The following is a 12,409-nucleotide window of genomic DNA, read 5'->3' on the forward strand; positions in this document are numbered from 1 at the left end:
ATTATTTTTTGCTAGAAATTCCTTTTCCAACGCTACATCACCCAACAATTTCAATGCTTCGAATCGACCTCCGTACAAGCCTCCGACTATCTCATCCGCTAGTAGTCGTGAACGCACAAAAAATGAGCATTCCCACCGACCGCTGATAACAATGGCTAATTGCCGCGGCTCAAAAGATCACCCAGAATAAAGATGGTACTTAGTTGACTGTACTTGCCATCAAGTGGAAACTTTCCAGTTCAACAACCAACACCGACTAGCCAACATGTCTACCGCGACGAAACTTCCCTCCGGTGATCGCTCCAGCTTCAACCTGCTCGATGAGACCGAATCCGTCGAGGCGGTTCTGGAGCAGGTGCTGGCCGCACCCGCCGAGGAGAACCCGTTCCACCTGTTGGATTTGGACGACGTGGTCCGGAAGCATCTGAACTGGCTGCGGGAACTCCCGCGAGTCAAGCCGTTCTACGCGGTCAAGTGTAACGATGACGAGTCGATCGTGAAAACGTTGGCACTGCTTGGAACTGGATTCGATTGCGCTTCCAAGGGAGAGATTAGTCAGGTGCTGGGACTGGGAGTTGGTGCGGAGCGGATCATCTACGCCCATCCGATTAAGGCGAAGGAGTCGCTGGTGTTTGCCAGGAACAATGGGGTGGGGAAGATGACGTTTGATAACGAGTGCGAGCTGGAGAAGGTGGCCAAGTACTACCCGGAAGCCGAGCTGGTGTTGAGAATCCGGCACGATTCGGACAAGGTGTTGATTTCGCTGGGGAAGAAGTTTGGGTGTGATGCTCGGCTTGACGGGCCGGAGTTGATCCGGAAGGCTAAAGAGTTGGGGTTGAACGTGATCGGAGTCAGCTTCCACGTGGGATGTGGAAGCTTGGACGCGGATTGCTTCTACAATGCTATCAAATCTGCTAAGTTTCTGTTTGAGTTTGCTGACACTGTCGGATATCGGTTCTCGTTGCTGGATATTGGTGGAGGGTTCCCGGGAGACGTCGATAAACCAATTGGTGAGTTTGCAACGGCAATCAACCGTGCTTTGGACGAGTTTTTCCCAAATCTTGACGGGATTCAGGTGATAGCTGAGCCTGGAAGATACTACGTTGGATCCGCCGTTCGACTGCTGGCTACGATTAACGGAAAAAAGATCATTCGAGATCCAGCGGATAGCTCACGAATCCTGCAAGTCATGTACTATATCAACGATGGGGTATTTGGAACCCTGTTTGACTGGGTCAGCCTACGGGCGATCAACGATCTGTCGCGGGCTATCCCAATTATCACCAAGCAAAAACGAGAAAAGATCCAGTTCAAGACCACCGTTTGGGGACCGACCTGTGACTCGACGGATATCGTCTGCGAGGACGTTGACTTTCCGGAGCACGACATCGGCGAGTATTTGCTGTTCGAGAACATAGGAGCGTATGGAATTACGTTTGCGACCAACTTTAACGGATTTCCCAAACCAACGATTCAGATTTACGTGAAAAAGCAGACGTGGTGAGTTCGACCTGAATCTTTTATCGTTCAAAATCTTAATCAACGTTACTTTACACCAACAGGAACGCCCTTGCTGCTCTCGACGGTATCAAATGGCAGGATAAAACGTTTAATTTTTTGCAAAGCAAACTGCAAAATAAACCTGAATAAAATTCGTTCATAAAGTGTGTATCATGGAGAGAGAAATTTACACGGAAATCAACGTTTTATGAGTCATCACCATACATGCCTGACAGTTTGATTTTATTTCATCATTGCTGAAGCGCGAACGAAACGACGCCGTCTTCTGTCTTTATTAACGTCGTTTCGTTCGAAATGTTTCCAGAACAGTGATAACGCTTGGGAAGCCTTTAATACGAATGCTGGATGCTTTATCAAGCGGGTGGTATGAACTTGAAGTTGGCATTTTTGTTGCATGAAGTACAAAAATAATGCTCACATTGAAATCGTTTGCAGTGCGTTCCCATCGGTTATAATTACACTGAACTGCGAACGTGGTTTATTGTTTGCCGATTCCCATAATTAAATGATGTTCTATTGATTTAGCTAGATTGTTATTGCTTGGTATTGACTTGCAGATAATTGACTCTGACTGTATCGTTTATCTTTTCTTAGTACGTGTTAAACTCATAGCGTTTGTTAGAGAAGTTATGCGTACAACAGATTGAAAAAACGTGATGTAGCCAATGCAGTTTGTTGATTTTGATATATCAAATTTCGCTCACCTTCAGAACAATTGGGAGCAGTTGTCTACGAAATCGGCCGATTTCGACCATTTTTTTGTATTTTTTTTATGTGGCTCAAACATTGTGGGGGCCTTCCCTAAGAAGCCAAACTTCAATTTTTATTTTTTTTCCTTTTAAAAGCTGTATCTCAGCAACCAGAGGTCCAATCTTCGATGTCTCATAGACAATTTCATAGCAAATTTTCTCAACTTAGAAAAAAAAATTAAAAATGGTCACTCATGGTCACTATCTTTTAAAATCGAAAAACTGCAAATATTTCGTTAAAATCAAACATTCAGTGGCTATATCTTGAAAACGAAGCCCTTTATCAAATAATCTGTAAAGTACTTTTCGATTGCAAGTTCAGTTTTGCATAAAAGATTGAGGTCAAATTTTGTTTTGTTATAAAATTTAATTTTTTTCCAAAGATCACTGTATTTTCAAAAATTAATAACTCGGCGGCAGATTTTTTGACCATACTTCTCTATAGCCTAAAAGTGGCGAGTTTTTGTCCCCTGAGACATAACAAAAAATATCGAAAATAAAAAACATATTTATTTAGGGAAATCGAGTTTTTGAGAAAAAAGGTCAATTAAAAATCGGCAAAAAAATCCATGTACCTATAAATTTCTAAATAGTCCTCAACAATACCTACAACTTTGCGGAAGACACCAAATCGATCAGAAAATTCACTCAAATTTTACAGCTGTTTTAATATTTACATACCATTTTTGTATGGACAGCAGCTAAAATTGCATTTAGACTTGTATGGGTGAACCAATGACACAAAATAGCTTCTTTGGGCATAGGGAAGGCCCCCCACAAAGTTTGAGCCAAATCAAAAAATACAAATAAAATCCATTTCCAGTTTTGGTAGAGAGTTGCTCTTGGGTTTATGGACCTTATGCATCTTTTGCTTTAATATTAGTTTTGAATAAAAATTTGGGGTTTTCTCTTGATCTTTAAAATGATTTTTTTATTTATAATTTTTAAAAATTCCGTATAGTTTAAATTAAGTTGCATACAGATTTGTTCCTATCAGCGGACTTTTCCAGATTCCTCATCCTATCTTGAAAAGCAAGTTCCTTTTCATCATCCAATGCAGCGTTCATTAATGCCACAGACTGTTGCTTATCACCCACAGTGCTCGCCGTTTACAAAGCCATGTAAGTTCCGAAAACACGCTGCACTGCACCCGGCACACATTTCACCTAATATTCAGTGCACCACGCTCGCGTGAAACCCACAACAGTGACGATACATTGCAAATTTATGCGCCCACTGCACGTCGCTCCTGTCAAGTCGACTCGAATAAATTTCTACCATCCATCCCCTTGTCCACGAGCAGTGTTGCCAGTCGTCGTCGTTTAGTCGTGACTAATGTAAATTCACGGCACGTTTTCGTGCAATTTCGCAACGATGTGCAATGGGTGGAACTATTGAAAAGTAAGGATTTGGATATTTTGACAAATTGGGTTTAAACTTTTTTTTGTAGATTTTCAATGCATGTTTCAAATTTCATTGTAGAGTTACTTTTCTGAATTTTCAATTTCCAAGTAATTCGAAACCTTACTGCAGAAACCACAGTCACTAAAACGGTAAGGCATTCGACTGAAAGCCCACACTTCAGCAAGTACACGGCTAGTTCAAGTGCACTGTTCGTGGCGCATGATAGTGATAATTCTGTATCTGTTGCTCTCACACGTTAGCCAGACTTCAGTTCTGCTACTAGTGTTACTAGCACCAACAATTTCCCTCACTGTAACTGTTGTACCCCAAAATTGTCGCTGGCACCAGCGAGAGTGTGCTACGTGTTGTAAAATATGAAACAAATTCTATTGGATTTCGTGCTTGATGTTCAAATTTGGATGACTCGTACTTCCCAGAATTTTAGTTCATATTCCCATCCCCATGTTGGCGGGGAAAAACTTTGCTTTTTTCTGTTTTTGAATTAACAACTTTTGAATAGAAAATGCGAGCCAAACCAAATGGGGAAAATGTAGAGCGCAACTTATTTGAGACAAAGGCGAGAGCCATCCGACGATAGAAGTTTAAAGCTAATCCGGGCGAAAAATAAATACGAGAAAACGAGGGTGCTTTTTTTTTGCCTAGGCAGCTCCTCTCTAAACTAAAACAAACCAACTGTGGTTGATAAAATCATTCCGTCTGTTTATTCGCTATCTATTTATGAAGGGGCTTTGCTTTGTTATTATTCTATAGAACTGATAGAATAGCTTAACTTCTTAAAGAAAAATCAACAATCAAAATGATGTTTTAAGCGTAGGTTACCGTGCGAGAAAAAGTTTTTTTTTATACATTTTTATCTTTCTTTTAATTTTTCCGAGTTATACAAATCAAGAAGATTTAAAATGATTTTTTTTGTTCTTAATGAAAAAAAAAAAAATGCTAAAGTTTTCATATCTATTTTGGTGTTTTTTTGTCGTTAAAAATAGGTTTTTTTTTTTTAAATTCAATTAATCAAATTGGACGTCCAATTTCAAATAAAAGTCTTTTTGGCACCAAATTTTTAACTAATAAGGCGTAAGACATAAAATACGTCACGCTAAAATCAGCCAAAATTTACCTCCCCCCTTTGTCACTCTTTTCCAATACTTAAAACATGCAATGTCACACTTGCTCAGCTTCACTAAAACCTGGCTATTCAAAAAACTAAATTAAAAATCAATAGGCAAAAATAATTTAATCTGTAACTAAATATACCAAATATTATTCAATATCAGAACAAAACCAAAAAAGTAGTTTTTTTTAAATTTCACGGGATTTAATCAGTCTAATAATCAAATTTCGTGAAAATTAAACAGGACTCAGAAAATATCTCAAATCTTCATAAAATGTGACTTTAACACTTAATCTACCAAGTTCGTGAAAAGGTTGGAATTTAAATGGAAATTCACCCTTTTTTCGAGCATAGGAATTTATTAGTTAAATATTTGAAAAAACTACTTATTAAATCATGAATAAACAAGTTTGATATTTTTATTATTTTTCCAAAATATTCAATTCAAATAAAAATGGTATAAAATTGTTATGCAAATGAAAATCTTTCCAGATTTAGTTATTTCCTTAAAAAACTAAAAAAAACTCTCTTTGTGATAACTTGATGCTTCCAAAAATGTGTGTTTAAATTCAACTGATTTTTGTTAACATCATTTAAGTCAGGGGTGCCCAACCTTTTGGCCCAGCGGGCCAGATCTGATTTTTCCGAAGCAGTGGCGGGCCGGAACTAATGTAAGTAAATGTTCGAAAAAGTAAACATTTTTTTCATAAAATTTAAATATTTGATAAGGTGTTAAATACACTACATTTTTTTTCAAATATTTTACAAAACATTTCAAAATGATTTTAAAGGCACGAAATTTAAAAATGTGGAGAAATATATATATCTGATAGTTTTAAATTTATCATTCTTCAAATTTCCTAAAATAATTGAAGCTTATGGAAAAAAATGCTATCTGCTATGAAAAATCAATTCAAATCAAAATTCTTACAAATGTAACAATTAAAATAAAAGTAAAAACAGCCAACATTTTTATAAATTTATATTTTACACTTCTTTTTGCACATTTTTAAAGTTTAATAATTGGTTCTGAAAATTTATAAAGAACTGATAAGAATGAAATTCAAATATAAAGAATGTGAAATAAAAAAAAACACAAGTGCAAAATCCAAACAAAACGTTGAATTAGCAACAAATAAATGTTTTGCCTTCCTCACTGAGGTAAGGCTATAATCCTGCTCTGAAAATGAACTTTTGATTAAAAGCTCCTAGACTCCTTCTTGTATACATATCGACTCAGAATCGAAAACTGAACAAATGTCTGTGCGTGTGTATGTGTGTGTGTATGTGTGTGTATGTATGTATGTGACCAAAATTCTCACTGAGTTTTCTCAGCACTGGCTGAACCGATTTTGACCAAACCAGTTGCATTCGACTTGGTTTAGGGTCCCATACATCGCTATTGAATTGTTTGAAGTTTCGATAAGTAGTTCAAAAATTATGTATAAAAATGTGTTTTCATAAATATCCGGATCTCAATTATATGCATGTAAACGATGTCCGGATCCATCATTCGACCCATCGTTGGTTAGGTAATTGAAAGGGCTTTCCAATGAGTCCAAAACATTGAAGATCTGGCAACCCTGTCTCGAGTTATTACCACATAAGTGATATTTATGTGATCACTCAGTTGAAATCTTTTAAAATGTTCATAAAAAGTCTTAGATGATGAAATATTTATTATGTGGTTATTATAAAGATTTGATCTGAGAAAATTGATAAATTTCACAAGATTCCACCGAAATCTGAAAGTTTTACGAAATCCACGCTCTCCGCGAAATCGTGAAAAATCATTAACCCTACTCATAACCAATGCAGGCTACAAATTATTGAAAAACATGTATCTTTTCGATAGTTCAAAAATGGAAGTTTTGCCAACTCGGTCCTAACCAGTTCCCAGCACCAAAAAGGACCTAATAAAAATAATTTTATATTTTTTTTTTCAAAAATGGAAGTGATCGTATCACGCCTCCATCAAGAGATATCGAAAAATGGAATAAATGATAAATGATAAATGATAAACGATAAATGATAAATGATAAATGATAAATGATAAATGATAAATGATAAATGATAAATGATAAATGATAAATGATAAATGATAAATGATAAATGATAAATGATAAATGATAAATGATAAATGATAAATGATAAATGATAAATGATAAATGATAAATGATAAATGATAAATGATAAATGATAAATGATAAATGATAAATGATAAATGATAAATGATAAATGATAAATGATAAATGATAAATGATAAATGATAAATGATAAATGATAAATGATAAATGATAAATGATAAATGATAAATGATAAATGATAAATGATAAATGATAAATGATAAATGATAAATGATAAATGATAAATGATAAATGATAAATGATAAATGATAAATGATAAATGATAAATGATAAATGATAAATGATAAATGATAAATGATAAATGATAAATGATAAATGATAAATGATAAATGACAAATGATAAATGATAAATGATAAATGATAAATGATAAATGATAAATGATAAATGATAAATGATAAATGATAAATGATAAATGATAAATGATAAATGATAAATGATAAATGATAAATGATAAATGATAAATGATAAATGATAAATGATAAATGATAAATGATAAATGATAAATGATAAATGATAAATGATAAATGATAAATGATAAATGATAAATGATAAATGATAAATGATAAATGATAAATGATAAATGATAAATGATAAATGATAAATGATAAATGATAAATGATAAATGATAAATGATAAATGATAAATGATAAATGATAAATGATAAATGATAAATGATAAATGATAAATGATAAATGATAAATGATAAATGATAAATGATAAATGATAAATGATAAATGATAAATGATAAATGATAAATGATAAATGATAAATGATAAATGATAAATGATAAATGATAAATGATAAATGATAAATGATAAATGATATATGATAAATGATAAATGATAAATGATAAATGATAAATGATAAATGATAAATGATAAATGATAAATGATAAATGATAAATGATAAATGATAAATGATAAATGATAAATGATAAATGATAAATGATAAATGATAAATGATAAATGATAAATGATAAATGATAAATGATAAATGATAAATGATAAATGATAAATGATAAATGATAAATGATAAATGATAAATGATAAATGATAAATGATAAATGATAAATGATAAATGATAAATGATAAATGATAAATGATAAATGATAAATGATAAATGATAAATGATAAATGATAAATGATAAATGATAAATGATAAATGATAAATGATAAATGATAAATGATAAATGATAAATGATAAATGATAAATGATAAATGATAAATGATAAATGATAAATGATAAATGATAAATGATAAATGATAAATGATAAATGATAAATGATAAATGATAAATGATAAATGATAAATGATAAATGATAAATGATAAATGATAAATGATAAATGATAAATGATAAATGATAAATGATAAATGATAAATGATAAATGATAAATGATAAATGATAAATGATAAATGATAAATGATAAATGATAAATGATAAATGATAAATGATAAATGATAAATGATAAATGATAAATGATAAATGATAAATGATAAATGATAAATGATAAATGATAAATGATAAATGATAAATGATAAATGATAAATGATAAATGATAAATGATAAATGATAAATGATAAATGATAAACGATAAACGATAAACGATAAATGATAAATGATAAATGATAAATGATAAATGATAAATGATAAATGATAAATGATAAATGATAAATGATAAATGATAAATGATAAATGATAAATGATAAATGATAAATTATAAATGATAAATGATAAATGATAAATGATAAATGATAAATGATAAATGATAAATGATAAATGATAAATGATAAATGATAAATGATAAATGATAAATGATAAATGATAAATGATAAATGATAAATGATAAATAATAAATGATAAATGATAAATGATCAATGATCAATGATCAATGATAAATGATCAATGATCAATGATCAATGATCAATGATAAATGATAAATGATAAATGATAAATGATGAAAAAAAAAACAAATCAAATTCCAACTCAAACATTCAAGTGAATTCATCCACCCACTTAAACATTCCCACTCGGTTTGGTTGGCCCTGCACAAAAGCGTCACCACCAGGGCCGGAACCAGCGGAACCACGCTACAACGCCGGAACGCCGACCGGATGAAGTTTAATTAAAAATATCCAACGAATCGGAAAAAAGACTCATAATCCGGAGAAAAGCAGAAAAGTTATGAAGGGCCAAACTCAAAAGAGAGGGTCATCTTTTGCTTGTTGAAAAACTTTTTTTTTTTCGCTGGTTCTTCAGATTACGAGCGAAATTGAAGCTGGTCAGGATGACATCCATCAATGGGTCATCTATCCGTCGGTCGTTGAAAGAAATGAGTTTCATTTTTCTTCCAAAACCGCGCATCAAAAAAAATTGTCCACGCGAGCGAGCTTGATTAATGTTTTTCGACCGGCGATAAATCTTGCAGCAAACAAGTGTCATCGTGGGACGAGACCGAGGATCAAGCGGCAACTCAAACGAAACGAAACGGAACGCAACCCGGTGTCATCAGGTGAGCCTGATGGTCCTCGTTGTCTTCGCTCTTGTCTAGTTGTGCTTCGGAGGGGGTTCCTCCAAACGATGATGATGCGTTGAATAGGAGCACATCCTTGCCGGTTTTTCCAACAGGACCAAGGGATTTAATGTCGTCGTCAGATGGTAGCTGGAATTTCTCAGGAGGAGGAGAGCTGGATGTCATCTCGGTTGTGGCCAACCTCTGTCTCTGGAGAGGTAACTGTTGCACAGGAACTCGTTGCGATACATCTTTAGTTGTAGAAAGAAAAGTTACAAAAAAAAAAAAACAGAAATATATTTTGATGAAGAAATCTAAAATCTATGTAAAATGGATCTTTAAAATAATTGTTTAGTATCTCTTAGAAGACTCAACATATTTTTTGTGTTTTCGTTTTCATAAAAATGATTTGATTCTAAAAAATTTCTCGAATATTTCTCATTGAAAATTTGATTGAATTTGCCTTTTGTTTTTGTTCCTCATTTTCCTTGAAGATTTTTTAAAGATTAATTTAAACTGTAGTAATAGGCAAAACAACATTATTGGTTAAACAGTTTAAGAAAAACTGGTAACTGAAAATTAAAATACTAAAAAATATCTCCTAGGGTCATTCAGAGTTGCGCAACCACTACGATGATGACGATGATTCGTACGACATGTTGAGTTGTTGAAAGCTGATGGCAACGATGATAAATTATCATGTTTTGACAGCGGTGTCTTTTAGAACGGAAAAATATAATGATTTTGCAATAAACATTGCTGAAAAAGACACGCTCGACCAGCTTAGAGCTGTTTTCCAACCTCCTTGAATGCAGTACTTTGACTAAACCCCCCAAAAAACGAGGTGAAAATGCGTCCCTCAACTTATCTGCTGCACTGCGAGAAACTTTTCAAACAAGAAACCATAAATCTTTCAATCTGCTGCTCCGTTGCACACTCATCCGAGGGCTTAAGAATAGCTTAACTACTTTCGAAACTAATAAAACTTTTTTGTGCCCAGCTCCGTTTCCTGTTTCTGCTGAAAGTTGATCCTTGGTCCGATGGTTGTGTCACCACCATAATCTACCAAGCAAAAAAAAAAACCTCCACCGGGGTGGACAAATTAACGCGCTGGACCCGTTTTTCCTCCAGCAGCGACGAGTTGCCAATTAAATCTCGGAAAAATCACTTTGGCCGTTTATCGTCGACGCCATTTCGCATCCTGGCCTGGGAGGCTAACAATGTGAGACACTTCGAGGAGATGGGCAAAGAGGGACAAAACTTGCAAGTGAAACTATACTGTTGGGATGGAAGAAACAGAACTTTGTGAATGCAGCAAAAAGGGAAGGAACTGGAAGTGGAGAAAGATTAATTACAACTTTATCAAACGAGAAAGAGCGGAAAATTAAAACTTTGCCACTTTTGTCATGTTCATTATTGTTGATTCTCGGCGTTGCTTTTGTTTTCTGGCACTTGAATGTATTTTTGTGATGATAATTCAACTGATTTGTTTTTTTAAAGTCTGTTAATGTGTTTATTTTGTGTGCTTTTCTAAAGGTTTTTAATCAGTGAATTAGCGAATAGGACTTGGAATTGAAATCGATGTGCGTGAAGTTTGAATTGTTCAACTATATTAGATTATCTTTTTTTGATGTGGATAGGTTCAAACATATACTGATTTGTGTTTGAAATTCTCGCCTTTTTCATAATTATTATTTTATATCTGTACACAATTTTTAAACCTATCCAACTGTTACTTTACCGTTGATTTACCTTAAATTACCGAGAGAAAAATTAAACATGTTTCTTCAATTTTCCAATGGGTTGCTTTGCACCAACTCCCAAAACTCGAGAAAAAAGGGGAATTTTCATATAAATTCAAGCAAAATAATGTAAATGGACCAAAGCCGAAGTGTAACCAAAGGGTCTGTCCCACGCGTTTCTAATGTAAGCATCCACTGACGTAAGCAGGACAGATTGTTTGTTTACACTTCAGCTTTGGCCCCTTTACATAGTTTTGCTAGAATTCCCTCTTTTTCTCGAGCTTGGGAGTTTAGGTGTTAATAGCTGTTTTCTACAAATGACCTCCGTTTTGAATTTTATTTATTTTTTTGATTTTTAACTTTAAAAGGGCCTTTACGAACAGACGGAAATAACTTTAGAATAATATTTTTTGATATTTGAATACTAGGTCAATAAAATTTAATGTTATTTATAACAAGATTTGTTATTCGACGTTATGATTTTTTGCTATTGGATTGTTATTGTAATAACAGACTCAAAACATTTTAAAGTTATTCTTCAAACAAAACTTTGTTATTATTTTTTGTTATTTTGACAACTAATCCGATCATCGAAATAACAGTTTCAGGTATTCTTCCATAACAAAAAATGTTATTCCAATGTTATTTTGGCTTACAACCAATATCAGACCAATAACAAATTTTGTTATGATTACATAAACTGTTATTAAGCCCTTATGCAAAAATGGATTTTTCAAGAAGCCGATAAAAATGTTCTCCGATCGAGCTCATTTTTTTTCTGGGGGTTCCTTGGCCAATATTATTAGACCCGTATTTTTTTTTTGTTGGGCCGTTAAGGTGACTTACACTGTGCTAAGGTGGCTTAATGGCAATTTCGTCATTTTTGGCAAAAACCACATGTTTTTAAATCGTAACTCTAGTTAGTTATCTTTGACCAGGAAGGACAAAACCTATAAGGCAGTGCTGCCAAAAATTGCAAAAATTGTGAAAACACGGTCCTTCACAGAATTTCTGATTATGTGCTCTGTTTTCGAGGAAAATACACCTTTTTTGCTTTTGTTGCGAATATAATTATGGCACGCATAACAGCATGCTATAATCAAGCTCCGTCCGAAACATTTCCTAGCAGAGACACCCACCCAGAATGTGAAAATTGAGCTTTTGTATGCGCATGCTCACTTCATACTCTCTTTTTATTATCCTTAT

General features: G+C 33.3%; 1 protein-coding gene across 1 annotated transcript; it reads left to right on the top strand.

Annotated features, from left to right (window-relative positions):
- The first annotated feature begins 211 nt into the window (after positions 1–211).
- LOC6040975 (ornithine decarboxylase) lies at positions 212–1,658 on the top strand. Its single transcript, XM_001850243.2, has 2 exons — positions 212–1,500; positions 1,563–1,658. Exons 1-2 carry the CDS (start codon positions 266–268, stop codon positions 1,648–1,650), a joined length of 1,323 nt encoding a protein of 440 aa, XP_001850295.2. The 5' UTR covers positions 212–265; the 3' UTR covers positions 1,651–1,658.
- Positions 1,659–12,409: the final 10,751 nt, after the last annotated feature.

Source organism: Culex quinquefasciatus, chromosome 2, assembly GCF_015732765.1.
Source record: "Culex quinquefasciatus strain JHB chromosome 2, VPISU_Cqui_1.0_pri_paternal, whole genome shotgun sequence".
Taxonomy (NCBI): Eukaryota; Metazoa; Arthropoda; class Insecta; order Diptera; family Culicidae; genus Culex; species Culex quinquefasciatus.